Raw genomic sequence first — 24,202 nt, 5'->3', positions numbered from 1 at the left:
GGCCGAACATCAAACAATGACAAGACAGAATACAGGAATGAAATCGAGTGCTTGATGGAATGGCATAAAGAATAAAATCTCTCCCTCAACATCAGCAAAACTAAAGAGCTGATCATTGACTTCAGGAAGCAAGGAGGAGGGCACATCCCTACCTACATCAATGAAGCTGAGGTGGAGATGATTGGGAGTTTCAAGTTCCCAGGAGTGATGATCACAAATGATCCTGGACAACCCACATTAATGCAGCAATAAAGGTGCAAAACAATGCCTCTTCTTCCTCAGGAGGCTGAGGAAATTCAGCATGTGCATAAGGATTCTCACCAACATTTATAGATGCACCATAGAAAGCATTCTAACTGAATGCATCATGGCTTGGTATGGCAACTGCTCTACAGAGAGTTGAGAATACAGTCCAGTCTATCTATGACTCTATGCATACTTCTCACTGCCTCAGAAAGGGAGCCGGCATCATCAAAGAACACTTGCACCCTGATGATAATCTTTTCCAACTTTTTCTGTCAGGCAGAATTAACAAAAGTTTAAACACATGTACCAACAGGTTCAAGAACAGCTTCTACCTTGCTATATTTGACTTCTGAATGGATCTGTCAAATTTCAAATCTAATGTTAACTTACTTTTTGTCACGTTCTTTGTAGCCGTAACTTCGTATTCTTCACCGTGTTCAATCACCCTATGATCTTTGTATGATACTACACACATAGAGTCATAGAGATGTACAGCATGGAAACAGACCCTTCGGTCCAACCCGACCATGCCGACCAGATATCCCAAACCAATCTAGTCCCACCTGCCAGCACCCGGCCCATATCTCTCCAAACCTTTCCTATTCATGTACCCATCCAAATGCCTCCTTAAATGTTGCAATTGTACTAGCCTTCACCACATCCTCTGGCAGCTCATTCCATACACGCACCACCCTCTGCGTGAAAAAGTTGCCCCTTAGGTCTCTTTTATATCTTTCCCCTCTCACCCTAAACCTATGCCCTCTAGTTCTGGACTCCCCCACCCCAGGGAAAAGACTTTGTCTATTTATCCTATCTATGCCCCTCATAATTTTGTAAACCTCTATAAGGTCACCCCTCAGCCTCCTATGCTCCAGAGAAAACAGCCCCAGCCTGTTCAGCCTCTCCCTGTAGCTCAGATCCTCCAACCCTGGCAACATCCTTGTAAATCTTTTCTGAAACCTTTCAAGTTTCACAACATCTTTCGGATAGGAAGGAAACCAGAATTGCACACAATATTCCAACATTGGCCTAACCAATGTCCTGTACAGCCGCAACATGACCTCCCAACTCCTGTACTCAATACTCTGACCAATAAAGGAAAGCATACCAAACACCACCTTCACTATCCTATCTACCTGCGACTCCACTTTCAAGGAGCTATGAACCTGCATTCCAAGGTCTCTTTGTTCAGCAACACTCCCTTGGGCCTTACCATTAAGTGTATAAGTCCTGCTAAGATTTGCTTTCCCAAAATGCAGCATCTTGCATTTATCTGAATTAAACTCCATCTGCCACTTCTCAGCCCATTGGCCCATCTGGTCCAGAGCCTGTTGTAATCTGAGGTAACCCTCTTTGCTGTCCAATTTTGGTATCATCTGCAAACTTGCTAACATTACCTCTTACGCTTGTATCCAAATCATTTATGTAAATGAAAAAAATGCAGAGGCCCAGCACTGATCCTTGTGGCACTCCACTGGTCACAGGCCTCCAGTCTGAAAAACAACCCTCCACCACCACCCTCTGTCTTCTACCTTTGAGCCAGTTCTGTGTCCAAATGGCTAGTTAGAACATAGAACATAGAACATAGAAGAATACAGCGCAGTACAGGCCCTTCGGCCCTCGATGTTTCGCCGATCAAAGCCCACCTAACCTACACTAACCCACTATCCTCCATATACCTATCCAATGCCCGCTTAAATACCCATAAAGAGGGAGAGTCCACCACTGCTACTGGCAGGGCATTCCATGAACTTACGACTCGCTGAGTGAAGAACCTACCCCTAACATCAGTCCTATATCTACCCCCCCTTAATTTAAAGCTATGCCCCCTTGTAATAGTTCTCCCTGTATTCAATGAGATCTAACCTTGCTAATCAGTCTCCCATGAGGAACCTTGTCGAACACCTTACTGAAGTCCATATAGGTCACATCTACTGTTCTGCCCTCATCAATCTTCTTTGTTACTTCTTCAGAGAGCTCAATCAAGTTTGTGAGACATGATTTCCCATGCACAAAGCCATGTTGACTATCCCTAATCAGTCCTTGCCTTTCCAAATACATGTACATCCTGTCCCTCAGGATTCCCTCCAACAACTTGCTCACCACCAAGGTCAGGCTCACCGGTCTATAGTTCCCTGACTTGTCTTTACCGCCCTTCTTAAACTGTGGCACCACGTTTGCCAACCTCCAGTTTTCCGGCACCACACCTGTGACTATCAATGATACAAATATCTCAGCAAGAGACCCAGCAATCACTTCTCTAGCTCCCCACAGAGTTCTCGGGTACACCTGATCAGGTACTGTGGATTTATCCACCTTTAACTGTTTCAAGGCATCCAGCACTTCCTCCTCTGTATTCTGCACATTTTGCAAGATGTCACCATCTATTTCCCTACAGTCTATATCTTCCATATCCTTTTCCACAGTAAATACTGATGCAAAATATTCATTTAGTATCTTCCCCCATTTTCTGTGGCTCCACACAAAGGCCGCCTTGCTGATCTTTGAGGGGCCCTATTCTCTCCCTAGTTACCCTTTTGTCCTTAATATATTTGAAAAACCCCTTTGGATTCTCCTTAATTCAATTTGCCAAAGCTATCTCATGTCCCCATTTTGCTCTCCTGATTTCCCTCTTAAGTATACTCCTACTTTTTTATAGTCTTCTAAGGATTTACTCGATCTATCCTGTCTATACCTGACATATGCTTCCTTCTTTTTCTTACCCAAACCCTCAATTTCTTTAGTCATCCAGCATTCCCTATACCTACCAGCCTTTCCTTTCACCCTGACAGGAATATACTTTCTCTGGATTCTTGTTATATCATTTCTCAAGGCTTCCCATTTTCTAGCCGTCCCTTTACCTGCGAACATCTGCCTCCAATCAGCTTTTGAAAGTTCTTGCCTAATACCATCAAAATTGGCCTTTCTCCAATTTAGAACTTCAACTTTTAGATCTGGTCTATCCTTTTCCATAACTATTTCAAATCTCATAGAATTATGGTTGCTGGCCCCAAAGTGCTCCCCCACTGACGCCTCAGTCACCTGCATGCCTTATTTCCCAAGAGTAGGTCAAGTTTTGCACCTTCTCTAGTAGGTACATCCACATACTGAATCAGAAAATTGTCTTGTACACACTTAACAAATTCCTCTCCATCTAAGCCCTTAACACTATGGCAGTCCCAGTCTATGTTTGGAAAGTTAAAATCCCCTACCATAACTACCCTATTATTCTTACAGATAGCTGAGATCCCCTTACAATTTTTTTTCTCAATTTCCCACTGACTATTGGGGGGTCTATAATACAATCCCAATAAGGTGATCAGCCTTTTCTTATTTCTCCGTTCCACCAAAGTAACTTCCCTGGATGTATTTCCAGGAATATCCTCCCTCAGCACAGTTGTAATGCTATCCCTTATCAAAAATGCCACACCCCCTCCTCTCTTGCCTCCCTTTCTATCCTTCCTGTAGCATTTGTATCCTGGAACATTAAGCTGCCAGTCCTGCCCATCCCTGAGCCATGTTTGCATAATTGCTATGATATCCCAGTCCCATGTTCCTAACCATGCCCTGAGTTCATCGCCTTCCCTGTTAGGCCCCTTGCATTGAAATAAATGCAGTTCAATTTATTAGTCCTATCTTGTCCCTACCTGCCCTGACTGTTTGACTCACTTCTGTTCTCAGCTGTACCTGTCTCAGATCAATCTCTTTCCTCACTATCTCCCTGGGTCCCACCCCTCACCCCCCACCTTACTAGTTTAAATCCTCCCAAGCAATTCTAGCAAATTTCCCTGCCAATATATTAGTCCCCTTCCAATTTAGATGCAATCCGTCCTTCTTGTACAGGTCACTTCTACCCCAAAAGAGATTCCAATGATCCAAAAATGTGAATCCTTCTCCCATACACCAGCTCCTCAGTCATACATTCATCTGCTCTATCCTCCTATTCCTGCCCTCACTAGCTCATAGCACTGGGAGTAATCCAGATATTACTACCCTTGAGGACCTCCTTTTTAAATTTCTGCCTAACTCTCTGTAATCTCCCTTCAGAGTCTCAACCTTTTCCCTTCCTGTGTCGTTGGTTCCAATGTGGACAATGACCTCCTGCTGGCCCCTCTTCCCCCATGAGAACATTCTGCACCCTCTCTGAGACATCCTTGATCCTGGCACCAGGGAAACAACACACCATTCTGCTTTTTCTCTTCTGGCCACAGAAATGTCTGTCTGTACCTCAGATTAGAGAATCCCCTGTCACAATTGATCTCTTGGAAGCCGACGTACCCCTCGTTGCATTAGAGCCAGTCTCAACACCAGAAACTTGGCTGTTTGTGCTACGTTCCCCTGAGAATCCATCACCCCCTACATTTTCCAAAACAGCATACCTGTTTGAAATCGGTATATCTACAAAAGACTCCTGCACTAGCTGCCTACCTCTCTTACCCTTCCTGGAGTTAACTCATCTATGTGACTGGATCTGAGACTGTCCCCCCTTCCTATAACTGCCATCCGTCACGTACTGTTGCTGTTGCAAATTCCTCATCGCTTCTATCTGTCTCTCCAACCGATCCACTCGATCTGATAAGATTCACATCCAACAGCATTTATGGCAGATATAATCCGCAGTAACCCCTTAAACTCTCTTTAAACTCCAACATCTGACAAGAAGTACATATCACTGCAAAGGCAATTTTTGCTCCTTCACAAATCTACACAAAACAAAACATTTCACTGTACCTAGGTATGTGTGACAATAGGAGAAAATGAGGACTGCAGATGCTGGAGATCAGAGCTGGAAAATGTGTTGCTGAAACAGCGCAGCAGGTCAGGCAGCATCCAAGGAGAAGGAGAATCGACGTTTCGGGCATAAGCCCTTCTTCAGGAATCATGTGTGGCAATAATAAATCAAATTAAAACAAATCAAAATAACAGAAGAGCATGTGAAGAGTGGCACTAGCTTTAGCTAAAAATTAAAGAGCAACCTTGTGATGACACAACACATGATAAACAGTACACTAAGACCAAGTTAAATAATGACACAACCAATGATGAAGAATTCTGATGGAAAGTCAACAGAATCAAAACCTTAACTCTGCTTTCTCTCTACAGATGTTGTCAAACATGCAGAGTTTCTCCAGCAATTTCTGTTTTGTTACTCATCCAATGAACTGGACCAAAACTCTGCCATCAATATCAATAACAACTTGTATTTACATCAGGTCTTTAAAGTATCAAAACATCCCACGAGTATTAAAAAGCAAAATTTGGCACTTTAGCCAATATTCGGACAAATGATAAAAAATCTACCTTTTCATCAAAGAAGTGGATTTTAAGAAGTGCCTTAAGGAAGAAAGAGGGATATGGGGACAACAAGTCTCAAGGGTAGAATTTCAGACCTTAGAACCTACACACCCAAACGCAAAGTCACCAACTGTGGAGCAAAGATTCAGGTTTGGTAAAAGCCTGTTTGTCCAATTATTCACCAAGTTCCTAGATACTCTCTTCATCTTGCAATACATTTTTAGCTGAACAGAGAGAAAATAAATCTAATGAAAGGGGCTTGTTTTGTGAGCTGTTGTGTACCAGACAGTTCTGACCTATTAACATTACCCTGTGAATTTCTTTTAGACTGGAAATCTAAAGCGCTACTACACAGATCTAGAAGCTTTAGCCATGGTGACAGCAGCATTTTGCCATGACATTGATCACAGAGGAACAAACAACCTCTATCAAATGAAGTGAGTAAATATCACTAAAGGCAGTTGGCATGTGTTACTGCAATTATTTCGAATACTATGTTATAGCAAAAGACAATCATATTAATTATATTTCATCAATCCAATAGATCACAGGATCCATTGGCAAAACTTCATGGCTCATCCATTATGGAACGCCATCACTTGGAATTTAGCAAAACCCTGCTTCAAGATGAGGTATGTCAGGATTGTATTAAATCCCAATATTCATTCGACCTCACAAGGAAGGCCGGGAAGAAATAGAAAAGAAGATAGTCTGCTGGTGGGCATAACACACACAGTGAACAAGTTTTACAAGTTAAAAATATTTTATGTATATTATGTGTATTTTTTAAATAAAAAACTAACAGTAGATCAATGTGTAAGATTACATGTAATTTTATATGTAAGGATCATTGGAAAAATGATAAAAATGTGTACTAACAATGCTTTTGATAGCAGGCATTTCTATGGTAACTTTTAAAAATAGTTTTCAATTTCAACTAAAGGATTGCATAAAGATAGAGGGAAATTCTAGTTTTGTTAACTTATAACTGCACCACCAGTGTCAGCTATTTCATATTTGATATATTCATAACACTATACTTTTTGACATTAATGTCAGTCATTTTCACTACCTATAGGCTGAGTCACATTTTGGAAATGTTGATGTAAACAAGACTACAGTGGTAATGTCCCTACCTCTTAGCTAGAGGTCCAGGTTCAAGTCTCAGAGGTGTGTAATGACTTCTCCAAACCGGTTAACTCAAAAAGACTTACTACACTTACCAATTCAGACTGCTGGGACACAGTGTAATCCTGTGTTCTATCAATAAACCCATTATCAAGGAAATTCATTGGTGCCTAGTTTCATCCTTGACCATCTCGCTCAGGATCCAATTAGCAGCTTTTACAGAGCCGTGGAAACAAGACATTTCCCATTCTCCTGCCATTGGTAATAAATGGCTGGAAATAATGATAGAAAAATAAACATGAAAGAACTGAAGACAAATGAGAATGAATGTTGAAAAGAGTTAATAATATGCTCCTAAATATCTTCCTTTCTACATGGCTCTAACAGTAATGCAGTATGTGGTACTGATTAGATCTCATTTTTACTTAGTTTGTGGCTATTTGGTTTTTAACAGGATTTAAATATCTTCCAAAATCTTAACAGAAGACAGTATGAACATGTCCTCCATCTGATGGACATTGCCATCATTGCTACAGATCTGGCACTTTATTTCAAGTACGTTTTTCAATACCTTAAAAAGGCATCACAGATTTGGATTTCATCTAATTTCTTTGTGAGACATAGCATTCAATTGATGTGCACTTTTATTATTTCTATCACATCTCAGAAAAAGAACAATGTTTCAAAAGATAGTAGACTTGTCAGAAACATATGAAGATGATGAAGAATGGGTGCAATTTATGATACTGGAAACAACGAGGAAAGAAATAATCATGTAAGTGAAATTCTAGCTTTGCTTAATGGAATCTTTTTGAAATTCCAAATCTGCAATTAGACTTTAAAATGTGCTGAAGAAATATGGCTTCAATTATGCTTATAAAATTCGGTAAGTCAGTGACTTTAGGATGTTGAACTTCACATTTGTTTCTGAATTAACTAAGGCACCAGAAATGTCAACAAATCACTCATCTCAGTTGACCCTGCAAAGTTCTCTTAACATCTGAGGGATTGTTCCAAAATTGAGAGAGTTGACCCACAGACTAGTTGAGCAATAGCTGACAGTCATTCTCATAGACTATGCCCCAGGCACCACTGTTGACATCTATGGACATATCTTGTCACATTATCAGGACAGACCCATCAGGGGTGGTAACACACAGGTATAGAGTTAGGAAGGAATTATCTTGAAAATCTTCAACTTTAACTCTGGACCCCATGAAGTCTCATGGCATCAGGTCGAAAATGGCAAGGAAACCTTCTGCTAATTATCACCTACCACCCCTCCTCAACTCTTGAATTAGTACACTAGCGTATTGAATACCACTTGGGAGGAAACAGTGAGAATGGCAAGGGCACTGAATTTACATTGGATGGAGGACTTCAATCTGCATTATATTTATCCAGTACTACCACTACTGTCTGAGCAGGTTGAGTCTTAATGGACACAGTTGCTAAACTAAGTCTGTAGCAAGTGGTGAGAGAACCGACATGAAGGGAAAATATACCTGTCCTCGTCCTCTCCAATATACTTGTTGCAGATGCATTTGTCCATAAATGTATTAGTAGGGGTGATTCACTGTGCAGAGTGTGGAGATTGGCCTTCTATTTGAGGGTATCCTTTATTATGTTCTGTAACACTACCTTCATAGCAAATGAGACAGATTTCAAACAGATCTAACAACTCAAAATTGCGAATCCATGAGGACTATGGACTATCAGCAGCAGAACTGTATTCAACCACAATCTATAACCTCATCGTTTGTCATATTCTCCATTCTATAATTATGTACAAGCCAGCAAATCATCTGTGGTTCAATAAAGAGTGAAGGGAGGCATGCCTAGAGTAGAACCAACCATGCCTACAATGTGAGGTGGCAACTTGGTGGTGTTACAATGCAAAGCTATTTGCATGCCAAGCAGCATTTGATTGACAAAGCTAAGTAATGCAATGACAATCTATGGATCAGATCTAAGCTCTGCAGTCCTGTTGCATTTGGTTGTGAAAAGTGATGAATAATTAAGCAACTCATTGTTGGAGAAGCGTCCATTTTGGTGGAGCCCAGATTATCAACAAAAATGATAGGGCTGTAGCATTTGCATTCACCGTAACCTAGAAGCACAAAAGGATAATCCATCCTAACCTACGATCTCCAACATCATAATAGTCAGCCTTCAGCCGATTCAATTCAATCCATGTGATATCAAAAATGACTGAAAGCATTGGATACTGCAAAGGCTATGATCCCTGACAAAAACAAATCCAGCAATAGTCCTGAAGATGTGCTTCAGAACCAGCTTTACCCCTAGCTAAGCTGTTGCAGTGCAATTACACCTCTAGCATCTACTTATAAATGCAGAAGATTGCCCAAGCATTTCTGTCTATAAGAAGCAGATCAAATCCAACCAGCTAATTACTGCCCCATCAGTCTACTTCAATAATCAGAAGAAGTGATGAAAAATATCACTGACAGTGCTACCCACTTCTTTAACGATAGTCTGCTCAATGATGCTCAGGTTATGAGGGCTATTCAGCTCCAAAACACATTACAGCCTTGGTCTAAACATTGTCAAAAGAGCAGAACTTCAGGCGAGAAGTGAAGGTGATTGCTTTTGACTAAGGCAGGATTTAACTGAGTATGATATCAAGGATTCGAGAGTGTGGTGCTGGAGAAGCACAGCTGGTCAGGCAGCATCTGAAGCAGGAGAATTGATATTTTAGTCACAAGCCCTTCATCAGAAAGGGCTTATCATCATGTCAAGGAGCCCTAACAAAGCTAAAATCAATGGCAATCAAGGTGAAACTAAGTTCAAATCAATCAACAAAGTGTACTATCAAAAAGATACACTGCAGTAAACCATCAAAGCTCCTTTGACAGCACTTTCCGAACCTGTAACCTCTATCACCTTGAAACACCAGGGGCAGCTATTGTATTGAAATACCATCACCTGCAATTTGCTGTCCAAGCTACACATTATCCTGACTGGAAATAAATTGCTTTCCTTCACTGTCACTCAGTAAAAGTCCTAGAACTGCTTTCCCATGTGCACTGTGGGGTGTTACCTAAACCTGCATGAATTGCAATGGTGCAAGACAGCAGTTCACCTTCTGAAATGCTGAACCAAGCAGAGATGCCCATCTCCCACAAAAAAGCTTCCAACAAAAAATGCGTTGCGCAGTTCTGGTACCCTGGTTGATTGCAGTTATGGTACTTATTGTGGTATTATTGTGGTAATTACCTTTGTGTAATCCTGAGCATAATTATTTTAGGGCCATGATGATGACAGCATGTGATTTGTCTGCAATCACAAAACCTTGGGAAGTGCAAAGCAAGGTAAAATATCATTTTCTGTTTTATACCTACTTTTGTGTTCTTTCTTTGAACAATTTGCTGAGGAATATTTTGCTTTATGAATTAGATAACTCTACATTTAACTTATTGTACTTATTTCTATTGATCTGTCTTGCACAGTAACTGATTAAAAGAATAATGATTTGAGTTCACAGCACTGCAGGGTCATAGTTTAGAGCTCCTGTAATGCAGCATGTTGCAACAATTCAGAGTGGCAAAGAAAGTATAGATAGGGAATGAGGCAATGATGAATCATCCTTAGCTAAGAAAAATAAGTATGCAAGAAGGAAAATTGGGATAAACTAGTTAACTGCAGATTGCTTAGCCTTGGTTAACTTGGCAGATTCAAAAAATAACAAAGTTAGTACTCATTGGGAAACCAGTTTATTCAAGAACAGCCAGTGCTGATCTACAAAAGACAAATATTGTCTTATACACTTTAATAGAGTTTCTAAAAGTGTTGTTTTTGCCTCATTTCAAAAGCATAACAAGCAAATTACTTTCGTTAGAAAGTTTCCTAATTGGAAAAACTCCAGGTGGCAGCAGTTAGCATCACACCATTCTCCTTATCCAAAAACCTTGAATGGGAATCTACCCAACAAGATCCACTGTGCCAGTTGTGCTTTAATTAATGATTATGAAATTAGCGGAGGTGTATTTGCCATACTTCTATGGTAAGTGCATGACCAGACACTTCCTTGGAATATAAACAGAAAAAGGTGTCAAAAATCAGCAGCTTAGACAGCATCTGTGGAACAATGTTTAAGGCCTATGACCTTTCTTCACAACTGGGAATTGCTTAAATGGATATTTATTCATTCATGGAATGTGGACATTACTGGCTAGGCCAGCAATTATTGCTCTTCCCTCCAGCAAATCACATTGCTGGAGTCTAGCAAATTTCCTTTCTTAAAGACATTGGTGAACCAGATATTTATGACAAATTTGAATTCAATTTTAAAAATCTTGATGCAACTAAGTGCATCGAGATTTTTTTATTGTGTTCAAACTTCAGCAGCAGCCAATAGAGGGATTTGAATCTACATCTCCAGAACTTTAGCCTGGGACTCTGGATTGCTGGTCCAGTAATATTACCACCACTCAACCACCTCCCCTTAATAAAGTTAGCTTATGCCTCCAGGAACTCCATAATTGTAATAATAGCCAACTGTTGAATAAAGAACTATACCAAATTTTCTTACACATTGTCAATCTGCATTTCAATTAGTAGAGCCACTATATTCCTACATTAAAATTGATAGCCTATTTTCAGTTGTTACATTGTGTTGCATATCTATCATTTTCTTTGTATTCAAGGTTGCTCTCTTAGTGGCAGCCGAATTCTGGGAACAGGGTGACTTGGAACGAACTGTATTGGAACAGCAACCTATTGTAAGTATGGCTTGGATCAAATAATGGGATGATATATTGAACATAATAATGGCAGTATTTGTTGTTACAAGATATTTAACAAATTGTAATTCAACAAATAATTTGAAAAGTTAATTTGAGAAAAGGAAAATGTCAGAATTTTTCTGAACTGCAGTTTTTATGGTTATTCGAATTATTATTTAGAATTTTCATGTCTATTTTAGCCCATGATGGACAGAAACAAAGCTGATGAACTTCCAAAACTTCAAGTTGGTTTCATTGACTTTGTGTGCACTTTTGTATACAAGGTAAGGACATTGGTAGTAAAATATTTAAAGATTGCTTATTATTTTATTATTGAAATACTATTTAAAACTTGCAAATTTAATTTAACAATAAATGTGAAAATATCCTCAGAATAAAGAATGTTTTGTGACCTATTTCCTTAATCCACCAGGTCTAAAATAAAGTTCAAAATGAATCTCCATAATTAGGCAAAATGCATCCAAGTTCAAAGTGAATGCTTGGCTATAATGTATCCAGAAGATGGTGATCATGTGAAATAACCTGTCCAGGATTGGTGGTGGAAATGAAATATGCTATAAATGTTCAGAAAATTATAATAATACTTGCTTTTGGGTAAAGAAATGAGTAATAAGGTTTGAAAAGAAGATTCAGACATTTGGGACCAGTATAATGAAATATAAATAGTCTTTTCCAATCTTATAGAGTCTACATACATTTCCATAGACTTGGGGTAAAGGGGAGAAGGGTGATGTTATGGTCACCTGAATCAGAGTTATGTGCTGCCGGAATCTTATAATTATTTTCCTTGAGTTATGCAGAAATTTTGATTTTTTTGCGGATTGCTTTGCCAGAAGTTGGTATGACAATGTGTTTGGACATCAGCACGTGCTGCAGGATCTTACTGTTTGGTATAATGGTCTTTTCTGATCCATTTTATGAGTATATGCCTCTTTTGATGAATTTGTGTTATTTGGTGTAATGTTATTACAATTACAAATGCTTGCCTAGATTTGCATTTAAAAATATACATCCCAAATGATGTATAGCTGCAATACAATACCATAAACAGACAGGCACAACTAGCTTAAATATTGAAATTATATTTTGATTGAATATTTAGAATCAATTCTTCAGGATCTAGAAAGGTGCACATTCAATGAAGTTTAAAGAAAGCCAGTCAAAGACTGAATGTGCCACCTAAAAATAAATCAAAAAAGCCAGCATTACATGGATAATCCCAGACAAAAATTATATTGATTAACATATTGTGACTGCATATATGACTCTGTTAACTGAGTGCATGATTCAGAAAATATATTTTCAAACTTTATTGTCCAGTTAGAAATGCATTGTAGGTTGAAAAATACCATGTCATCACAATTTGGAGCTATTCAAGGTTGTTTGTACTAAAATATAACAATTAATTTTGAAAAAAGCATAGGTCTTGAGAGTGGAATTGATCAAATGGACAATCACAGACGCCAATATTCTAATTTCTCTGGGGTTCAGCTAATCCTTCTTCAGTTTTAGGCCATCCATGGTGATTACATGAAAGGTCCTGAATCCATTGCTTGACTATTTTTTGATTTTTTTTCTAGCATTATTTTTCCACACTTTCCATCTGCTCTGAAACCATACACTCATCTGCTGTTTGCTTTAATACAGAGCAGCAGTGTACATGAAGTGCCCTCAGCTGGAACTGCCTAGCAACTCCAAGGCCAACGGTTGAGCTTTTATAACTGGGAATGCTCAGGAGGCAAGAACTCAATGAGTGCAAATATCTCACAGGGTTGTGGGGCTGGAGGATCAGAGTTAGGGAGGGATCAGGTCATAGAGGGAGTTAAAAACAAAGATGAGAAGTTAAAAGTAACATATCACTTAAACAGCAGTCAATTTAGGTAAACAATCACAGGGTGATCAATGAATGAGTGTGAGTTTAGACCTAGAATTATCGATGTCTCAAACTATCATGTGGAGAAAGTTGTTTTGCTGCTTTGGCAGATGCTTGTGATACTTAAGATTGAGTTTGTCACAATACTGTCTAGCATTGAATGTTAAGCTAATTAATTGCCATATATTATATGTGTACCTATGGTGTTTACAATGGTCTCATTAGGGGTTTCTGTGATTATTACAGTAGTAATCTTTTCTAGATACCATGCCAAGTTGCTTGCCAGATTTCTGAAATGTGTTTTGAAATGTACTTTTGACCAATAGTTCTGGTTACCTGCGAAGATGATCTTTTGTATCAACTAACATCAAAACCTAGATAGGCATATAGGCAATAGCATTTAGCTCTTTTCTTATTTTATTATTTATAGCTTGTCTTCATCAGTTAGAAGCTAATTTTAATAATGTATGATCCAAGATTACAACAAATACATTTTTGAAATCAATTTGCAGTGTCAATTGCAAAATCTAGTATTATTATTGAGCTCAGGAACCTATTGAATATTAGTGACTTTTCCCTTAACTGAACAGGAAGCATTTGGTCCAGATAAAGCAGGCTCACTTTTTTTCAAGGGACAGAGACAGGACAAAGGATGGTACAAAGTCAGTTTTTTTAACCTGCATCATATAGTCTTTCAGCACTTCCAGCTAATCTCAGAACAATTCAAACTGCATTATTTTCAATGTGCTTCTGAACAATACAGCAAGCTAATTGTTTGCTAGTCAAAAATCACATTTTCTGCCTCGTGAGTCATGTGCTTTTTGTAAATTTGTTTCCTGTTGGCTAGATTTCAACAGAAGGATGTGTGTGCTCTTTGTCATGATGGGATTTCGCAATAACTGACTAAATCCATAATAATAGCTTAGCATACCGCCTGGAGTAACAGAAGTTATTTCATTTTAGAAACCATACATTTCTCGAATATCAAGAAATCTTTGGCTATGCATAAAAAGAATACACTTTTCTTGAGGTTGTTTAGTCAGTTATATTCATCTTGAATGGAATTCAGCAAAATAAGCATTACATAGTATTAACATAGAAAACAAACCGTTTAGTTAGGTCCACATTAGTTTGTTTCTATTTCCAGCCATCTCCACTTAACTTCTTCAACATGTCCTTCTATTCCTTTCTCCCTCATGTGTTTATCTAGCTTTCTGTCAATGAATATATGCTGTATACTTCTCAACTAATTCGTATGACAAGGAACAAAAATGTTCCACCTGAATTGTCTATTGAATTATTAAAGTTTTAGCTGCCAAATGGCAGAACAATGGATTCAATGCAGGGGATTGGGTAAAATTATGGAATCCCTACAGTTTGGAAGCAGGCCATTCAGCTCATAATGATCCTCCACAGAGCATAATACACAAACCCTCCACCCTACCCTATCTCTGTATTTCCCATGGCTATCCACCTACGCTGCACATTCCTGGACAATTTAGCTAATCCATCTAAACTGCACAGTTTTGGACAGTGGGAGGTACCTGGAGCAAACCCATGCACACATGGGGAGAATATGCAAATTCCACACGGGCAGTCACTTAAGAGTGGAATTGAACTTAGGTCTCGGCACTGTGAGGCAGCAGTGCTAACCACTGAGCCACCATGGGTAGTATGTGGTTGCCTAAAGGCTGAGAAAGATGGCAATCGGTTGTGAACTGAGATTATCCCATTCACTTCTCATTTTAACCCAGACATATTTGTTGTTGTGGGAACAATACTAGCCCTCAATTGTGCAGCTTTTGGGTGAGTAATTTCAATGATAGACATGGTGGTTAAGAAAGCGTTTGGCATGATTGCCTCTATCGCTCAGACCATTGATTATAGGAGTTGGGATATCATGGTGAAGCTATACAGGACATTGGTGAAGGCACCTTTGGAGTACTGTATATAGTTATGGTCACCCTGCTTTTGGAAGGATATCATTAGATTGGAGAGGATTCCGAAAAGATTTACCAGGATGTTGCTGACGCTGGTGGATTTGAGTTATATGGAGAGGTTGTATAAGCTATCATTGTTCTCATTGAAGCATAGCAGGTTCAGGAATGACTTTATAGAGGTTTGTAAAATCTTGAGAAGCATGGATAAGGTGAATAGTAAAGGACTTTTCACTAGGATGGGGGATTTCAAAACTAGAAGGCATAGTTTTAAGGTGAAAGGAGAAAGATTTAATAAGAGACCTGAGACGCATTTTTTTCACACAGAAGGTGGTTTCTTTATGGAATTAACTACCAGAGGAAGCGCTAGATGCAGGTACAGTTATAACATTTAAATAACATTTGCATTGGCACATGAATAGGAAAGGTTTGGAGGGATATGGGCCAAGCACAGAAAAATGGGACTAGTTTAGTTTGGGAAACTTGGTCAGCATGAATGAGTTGGACTAAAGGTCCTGTTTCTATGCTGTAAGACTCTATGACGCCACATAAAAGTCCAAATCCACTAGCAATTTAGTCCGGAATTCTAGATTTTGTAGGCAGTGTGCAGCTTTCTACAAATATGCTGAACTCATTGGGGCAGCCATACGAGAACTGAGCATTGAGAGTGTCTTCAGTGAAACAGTACGTTGCAAAGCTTTCAAAGAGTGCAACTCAATAGTTGCAGCTGTGCCTAGATGAAAGGTTGCCATTCATAGAGCTTCACCTGAGAAAGTGCTGTCACCACTTAGCAGGTGACTTCGAACTTGCTGAAATCAGCTTACCTGCCTTGGACTTGGACATTCACTTCCCTGCTGTCAGTCTTTGCTGCAGCATGGGTGCTGCTCCACTGTGCACCTTTTGAGGGATCAAGCGAGCAGCGTGACTGACATCAGGAGGAGATCTGCACCAGCTGCCTATCCTCCACATGCCACTCCACAGGGCTGAAGGAATGAAGAGGGAAATCAAACTTAGGAGTGAAATCCCCCCTAAATATATGGAGAACAGCAGGTCTCTGAATGCATTTGAGCACAGTGCCTCATAAGGTGAAGACTTCCACGTTCAGTCGATGTTGACCAAAACTCCCTACTGAGTACACTAAGTAAGGACAGTTTGCCACTGGCTGATAATGTGTTTGTCATAGAGGCCTGGACACTTTTAAATGGTTCTCTCTGGATTTCTGTGCTGTCTTCTACCAGGGGAGGATTTATAATCATGAGAAATATGAGGAGAGGAGAGAAGGACAAACTTGTGGAGGGTAATTGTGAGGCTTGTGTGCAAGATGATATAAAAATGAAGCAGACTGTGAGCATTTGCTGCTCAGATGAGGATGTGAGAGATGCCTAGAGAGGGAAATGAGTGGAGTTTCAAGGTTTTGCTGTTCTGAGCAGTGTTGTGCAAGATAATGCTGAGAAAGGGCAAGTCAGTTTACAGGCTAATGCACACAGTATTTTGCTACTTACCTATAATGTCCTCCTGAGATCCTTGAACCTCTTGGACACAATATCCAGGTTCATGTGACTAAAGTGTTCTTGCTCATAACCTCAACTACAACCATCTATGCATGCATACATGCTTTGAAAGGCTGGTCTTTTCCTCACATACTTGGGAAATTTCAGTCTCACTGATCCTGCAGTGGGAGCTTCAGGTAAGAGTCTGAGGACAGCTTTCATACATCTTCTTTCCAATTCTGAGGTTGATGAAAGTTCAGGAATCAGTATACAATTCAACCATCTTAACCCCTCGACAGGAATCTCTTTAGATATAACTTTTTCCGATGCCAGATTCAGCAATTGATTGTATATGGTTTGTCCAATTGATTGGGAAACCTGAAAATGGGATATTCATGCTGTGGCTGAACCAGGATTGTGTATGGGTCTGTTAGCTGACTGATGGTTCATCTGGGGGTGAAGCACATGCTTTACTTTTCTGATTGGTGCATTTATCTCCACACGTCCCTTATTTAGGTCCTCATTTTGCAAAGAATACATGACCTCCTTTCTCTTCCAACCAACACGAGCCACCTAACCTCTGCATATGTGAGAATATTTGAATGTTGTGAATGTTTAATTAATCACTTGCAATTGCACTAATATTATTTCTATTATATTAGGAATTCACCAGATTTCATTCTGAAATTCAGCCTATGCTCAGTGGCATCCTCAATAACAGAAAGGAATGGAAAGCACTGGCTGATGAGCATGAAGCGAAAGTTAAAGCCATTGAGGAAGAGAAACAACGGAAGGAAGAAGAACGTGCAGCAAAACAAGGTTAGACATCTGGATATACATCAGAACACAGAAGGATTTGTGTTCAAATAGGGTAGGAGGACTTTTGTGTGCAGCATTATGACCTGCACAGGGCAGTTGAGCTAAATTACCAGTCTTCTTACTGTGAATTCAATATCAAATAGAGTAGCAGATACTCAGCGCATCCAGTAAAATGTGCTAAATTAGACACATACGGTTGGATTTCTCACAAAGCTCAAGTATCTGGCCAGCAGGCTTTGGCTAGAATCTGGATGCAGTGGAGAAACAAGTAGGTCCTGCAATATGAGATGGCTGTATGGATGTTAGGCCAGTGGATGATTGGTTTAGAGTAGAGAGATGAGGAGAAGATGATTCTTCAGGATTAGTGTAAATTAGATTGACAGCTGTCCATGCGTGGATTCTGGGGCCAGGAGGAATACTCTGAAAAAATAGTAGACTTCACTTTTTGGGTTGTCAATTAACAGAAGAGCCACCAGGTGCTGATCAGATCCTGCAGTATGCATGTATAGATCAAATGAGTCCAAAAGTGGCAAATCAGGACCAATGGCATGATGACAAAATTGGGCCCTAATTTCCATTTTAAACACAATTATAACAATACCAGAACTAGAGGGCATAGGTTTAGGGTGAGAGGGGAATGATATAAAAGAGACCTACCCAGGCAACTTTTTCACACAGAGGGTGGTACATGTAAGGAATGAGCTGCTAGAGGAAGTGCTGGAGGCTGGTACAATTCCAGCATTGAAGAGGCATTTGGATGGGTATATGAAAAGGAAGGGTTTTGAGGGATGTGGGCCGGGTGCTGGCAGGTGGGACTAGATTGGGATGGGATATCTGGTCAGCATAGACAGGTTAGACCGAAGGGTCTGTTTCTATGCTGTACATCTCTATAACTCTATGACTCTAAATTATTGCTCACAGCTTTTTGAGGTGTTACTACCCATCATCTGCTAAGTAAAACTTACGAAAATTAATTCAATAGTATGAGTGAGTAAATTGCAAATAAGAAAAGATATTCAGATTGCTTAAGCTGTTGCCAAGAGCGGATATGTATGTGTTTATATATAAATTTAAATTGTGTTTCTAAAATTTTTAAACTATAATTTAAAAGGTTATAATCTGTCAATCTAATGTGCATCACTGAAGTCAGGTTTTATTCTTTTAATGTGATTTCTTTCTCTCCCTTTCAAATTGCAGCTAATGATGTATCACAAAAGGCACAAGGTTCTCAGTCTAAGACATGCAATCTCTTGTAAACTACTACAAATAACCATTTTTGTGAGTCTACACCAGCGGTATACTACAGATATTTGGGAAAAATAGTCTACTTTTCAAAATTAATTGCATTGTTAAAAGATAGCTTACAGTAAAGTAAAACCTTTCCTTAGTTACAAGGCTTCAAACAAGAAAAATGAATTTCAAAAAGTTAGATTAATATGTACTGTAAAGAAATTATTATATCTTATGAATCATATAAAATATTGTGTGTTACAGAAACTTAAAATACCTTTGAAAGATAAAGAAGTTATTTTCCTCAATACATCTTGTATTGAGGTGAAAAGAAATTATGTGACAATTTGTGAGATGAATTTGGAGCTTCAGAAGATGTATTGACATTTGATTAGCTCTGACATTGCTATTTTCACAAATCATTCCAACAACCTATTCTTACTGTCCATGATCTTGGTTTTATTAAAAAAAATCTTACTATGGATTCAGAGTTGAAGCTACTGGTGAATTGTGAAATTTGGCATTATCACCGACAGCAAATAATAAAGCATAGTTATAGTTATAATATCTTGGCCTACAACCCTGTGGTTATGCCTCAAAACAACAGGAGGACCGATAGATACACAAAGAATATAGGCAGCCACAACTTGCTAAATCTACTAACAAATCGACTGTAATGGAGTCATGGTGTGAAGGTGCCAGTGTTGGACTGGCTCGGACAAGTTCAAAAATCACACGTCACCAGATTATAATCCAACCTGTTGGACTATAACCTGGTGTCATGTGGTAATGGAATCAGTTACCTGGGCTTGGCAGAGGAATAGCTGGTTGAATCTCATTGAGGATGCTATGACTAAAATATGCCATGAAATTGAAGAAGTGAAAGATTGTGAATTATAATAAAAATGTATTAATTCTCCTCAGTTGTGCTGTTTGATTGTGTACAAGGCAGACTTTCACAAGACATCTTCCGATGATCCATTGCAACTCTAGTGGTAGACCCTTATATCCTTATTCTCTGTGGCTCACTGTGCTTTACTATCAACAATTTTAGGTGCATTTGTATAGAATGAACTATTGTATATGCCTGTTCCTGATTGGATATGGTTTCCAGCAGATCGGTTGCTCAATGCAGTACTATATATTATGTTGCTTTCCATTCCTGTGCTAACTAATTTCTTTTTGGTTCCTTGGATCTTGCAGTCCACTAAGACCTACATTGCTTAAAGGATTTGATAGACTAGATGTGCAGAAGACTGCCACAAAATTAATAACTACAGGACAACAATATAAGACAGTGTGCCAAGAAATCCAATGTAGAATTCAGAAGAAGCTTCTTGATCCAAAGAGTGGTGAGAATATGGGAGTTACTCCATAGGGAGTATTTGAAGCAAATCATACAGGTGGAATTAAGGGGGAAGATGGGCAAATATATCAAGGAGAAAGGAACAGAAGCTTATAATGGCAGATTTAAAGGCAATAATATGGTGGAGGTTTCAAGTTGGGTATCATTGTTGGTATGAACTGGTTGGGTTGAATGGACATTTTCCGTGCTGCATACTATGTGAAATTCAGTTCCTGGGTGCCAAGTGGTTTCAGCTCTATGGGAAATGGTTGGGGTTAAAATAAACCCAATCATTTCTGGTGTGACACAATTGCTATATTTTGTTGAGGGTAATGAAAGCAATCTGTACATGTGCCAGAAAAATGCAGGGTGGGTAGATCATGAAGTCAGGCAGATGAGTTGATGCTTGATCTGCATGTTGAACCTTGTCACTCACAATGACCTCTCTTAAATGAATACAGCTGAGCTTAAGAGGATTGCACAAGGAATTGTCCACCAATGTGTTTAAAAGCAACAGCATTCGATTTGCAGATGAAGTGCTTTAGGCTATCGACTTGCTGCTGCAGAGGAATAAAAGCAGTTGGAGGAGTTGTGAGAAGTTATTGAACTGAACAGTGAAAGGGCAGATTTATATTCATAAGCACATTATTTGTACCCTGTCAAAGGAGCTACAGTTAAAACTTCCCTCAAGTTTCAGCAGCAGAGGAAGATTGAACAGAAAAAGTAGAAAAAAGGTTAATGGAGAGGAAGGAGAAGCAGGAGGAGGGTTCTAAGCATGAAGGCCTTAACCATCTAGACTCTTCACGGACTAAGTAGAGGTTCACAGAATTGGGCAAGTAACACTGCAGGCCAAGGACAGCGCTGCCAAACTTTAATGCCAAAAGCTCTTTCCATATGAGAACAGGTGGCAATGTTAATCTATTGTGTTTGGCATCTGTTGCTGCTTCTGAGGTGGCACGAAGGCTCTATATGCATAGAAAGGTGAATTCATTAACTTCTTGCTAAACATTCAGAATAGGATAAGTTGTTTTGCTCTAATATTGGCCTTCTTTCAGTGCAGGAAGCCATCAACTAGACACATGGCCTTGTTTGCAATCCATCTCAACAGGGAGATGAATCACAGCCACAAAGAATATCTCTTGCTCAATGTGCAGTTGGTTAACACCCACACTGGAAATATTATATTGGTGATTGTCTGTTATCCTGGCAGCAGTCATGATACATTCAACCTGTGCTATTCAGCTGTTGTATATTCAAGCTACTGTACTGAACCAGAGAATTGCTACTGAAAGGCAAGGGCTATCTGCTGTGCTGAGACTCCTTTCCATAGTGTCACATGTGGTTGTCACTCACACATCGAGAGCCCAACTGGGAGAGTCATGGAGCAAATCATTGACATGCTGAGCCAATGGTTCCACCGCTAAGATCCCTCATGAGGCACCTTTCATATTCATCCCAATGCTCAATAGTCTACTGCATTGTCCACAACCTGGCTACAAGGAGGGAACAGCCATTTCCACTTGGGCTTCAGCAGCCAGCTCAGAGAGTAGGAGGAAGAAAAGGAAGATGCGAAGGGGGCGAGATTTGTAGCAGATCTGTAGTCTTGACAGACTCTGTGAGAGTTTCCCAAATAAATCACCATATCCTCAAACCATTCATCTATTAGGTACCATCCAGTGTCCTCTTGGCCCTAAGTTTGAAATAAAAGACACCAAAACCAATGGTATCCAGTAATCCTTATTAATGATCTATACAATACTCAACCAATCACTGTTTGCAATCCCTTAGTGCCTCAGTTGCTGGATACCTCAGCCTATCTGGAGATGCCGGTGTTGGACTGGGGTGTACAAAGTTAAAAATCACACAACACCAGGTTAGAGTCCAACAGGTTTAATTGGAAGCACTAGCTTTCTGAGCACTGCTCCTTCATCGGGTGGTGCTCCTTCGTTAGGACAACCACCTGATGAAGGAGCATCACTCCGAAAGCTAGTGCTTCCAATTAAACCTGTTGGACTATAACCTGGTGTTGTGTGATTTTTAACTTAATGCTCCAACACAGTGCTACCCCAGTAATGTTGTGACTGGTGGAAAGCTATTGACTTTCAGTAGGAGAGACTGCAGATTGTCTTTCAAGAAGACCTTAAAGCCGATCTGGACCAGTTTCAGACTGCATCACTTTTACATGGGCAGCAGTAGTCAGAGCTGGCTGGCTCATAGTCAGTAGTAGGAACATTGATAGAATGGCAATTCTGAGAGTATGATTGCTGCTTATTAGTCTCTAAAGTTCATACCAAGTCAGCATTTGAGATGGTGTCTGTGAATGTCAGATAATGTAATGATGTTTCTTACCTTCCACTTCTGGCACCATTATCTAGCTGTTCGTGAGTATCAGAAAGGTAAGTTGTAGAAAACAAAGATTAGAAAGAAGGAAACGAGGTGTGGGATGAAAGTTAAAAGTACAAAGTTACATCATCTGCAGCATGCACTTCCAAACAGATTGCGGAATGAGAGTGAAGTGGGATTTGAGGTTCATTAGACAGGAATGTATCGTGATTCTCAATGGGTTTTGCCACTCTTTAGCCCACAGCATCTATGATGGCCACAACAGTATATCTACTTCCATCTCTCCATGGCTGCCTGAAAGTGCAGCTATAGTTTGCTGCTGCTGCCATCTCTAGGCATCATCTGATGTTTCAAGAGAAAAGAAAGTTGAATATATTTGAGTGATATGCCTCCAAAGTTGAATAGTTAACAGTATGTACAAGCTGAGAGAGATGAGTGTGCATCTTCTAGCAATATTAAAATTGTGAAGTTGAGATTAAACATAAAAATGTGAGGTAGTGATCAATGAAGATTGTTAGCAAATGCATGATCACGATTTGGTAAATGGAACAGTGTGAGGTTAACGATGCAATTGGTCAGTTGCAGTCACTGACTTTGATCATTTTTTGTGAGATCATCAAACTCATTTCAGCACTGAACCCATGTCCTTGCCACTTGTGTTAGCATTGACCGTTATGGTCACCTTACTCACATTCAAGATCAGTGTGGTGCTGGAAAAGCACAGCAGGTCAGGCAGCATCCGAGGAGCAGGAAAATCGATGTTTCGGGCCAAAGCCTTGATTCCTGATGAAGGGCTTTTGCCCGAAACATTGATATTCCTGCTCCTCGGATGCTGCCTGACCTACTGTGCTTTCCCAGCACCACTCTAACCTAGACTCTGGTTTCCAGCATCTGCAGTCCTTGTTTTTACCTTACTCACATTGTCTTCTGAGCACAGTATCTCATTCACCATTCATTCCCCCCACCCCGAGTCCCCACAAAATACCTGCCAGTAAATATTAAACAAAGTGTTTTTAGTCATATTAAGGATCTAACTCCAATCATTCTGTTTTTGTTCAAGTTGACAGTTGTAATAAAGGTTTCAAGATGATTCTTTTCGTCTTCTCCAAAACTGATAGCAAAAGTCCATGCTGAAAGATCCAAAATCTCCCACAGCATTCCTTGCACAATTAATTTACTACTGATAGTGAACGTTAATTGTAAACAAATGCTATAGGTACATACATTCCCAATTGTGCAACATGCCATAAGATGACAATTGCAAAAATGGAGGCACATTATGTGTGTTATGACTATCAATAAACTTCTACATTTCATTCTGAGTATCTTCAATGGATAGTTATAGACAGCTGTTAATTGCACCCTACCAGCTCACTGAATGAGCTGCCATATGAATCTGGCAGTGATTTGCAAGATTCACAGGCAAAAACCTGCTTTATTTAACTCAATTGTTTCAAGTATTTATTGGAAAATTATTGATACACATAAGCAGCAAGCTAGCAGAGATTGGATATTGGAAGCAATTTCCATCTTTACCACACAAGCAGTAAACTGGCAGAGTAAACATTTACCTATTGTATAGCTCATCCAATTATGGCCTGTTCTAGTATAGGTTGGTAATCCACTGCGAGAGACTTGCATGCCTTTTTAAACTATTTTTTTCAACCTGTCTAACTGCCTTCAAAGATCTGTGAACAAACACCCCAAGATCTTTCTGTTTCTCTGAGCTA

At 39.6% G+C, this 24,202-nt stretch overlaps 1 protein-coding gene across 1 annotated transcript in view; it reads left to right on the top strand.

Moving 5' to 3' along the window:
- Positions 1–19,707, top strand: part of pde6a (phosphodiesterase 6A, cGMP-specific, rod, alpha) — a 47,821-nt gene extending 28,114 nt beyond the window's left edge. The window contains exons 14-22 of the mRNA XM_072590946.1: positions 5,869–5,978; positions 6,086–6,173; positions 7,124–7,224; positions 7,337–7,444; positions 9,938–10,001; positions 11,337–11,411; positions 11,615–11,698; positions 17,398–17,554; positions 18,752–19,707. Of these exons, the coding sequence (XP_072447047.1) occupies positions 5,869–5,978; positions 6,086–6,173; positions 7,124–7,224; positions 7,337–7,444; positions 9,938–10,001; positions 11,337–11,411; positions 11,615–11,698; positions 17,398–17,554; positions 18,752–18,810 (846 nt within the window). The 3' untranslated portion in view covers positions 18,811–19,707. The remainder of the gene's footprint in view (positions 1–5,868; positions 5,979–6,085; positions 6,174–7,123; positions 7,225–7,336; positions 7,445–9,937; positions 10,002–11,336; positions 11,412–11,614; positions 11,699–17,397; positions 17,555–18,751) is intronic.
- Positions 19,708–24,202: the final 4,495 nt, after the last annotated feature.

The sequence above is a fragment of the Chiloscyllium punctatum genome, chromosome 20 (assembly GCF_047496795.1).
Source record: "Chiloscyllium punctatum isolate Juve2018m chromosome 20, sChiPun1.3, whole genome shotgun sequence".
Taxonomy (NCBI): Eukaryota; Metazoa; Chordata; class Chondrichthyes; order Orectolobiformes; family Hemiscylliidae; genus Chiloscyllium; species Chiloscyllium punctatum.
Note: the sequence above shows the minus strand (reverse complement) of the source record. Positions and strands in the feature narration are given on the sequence as shown.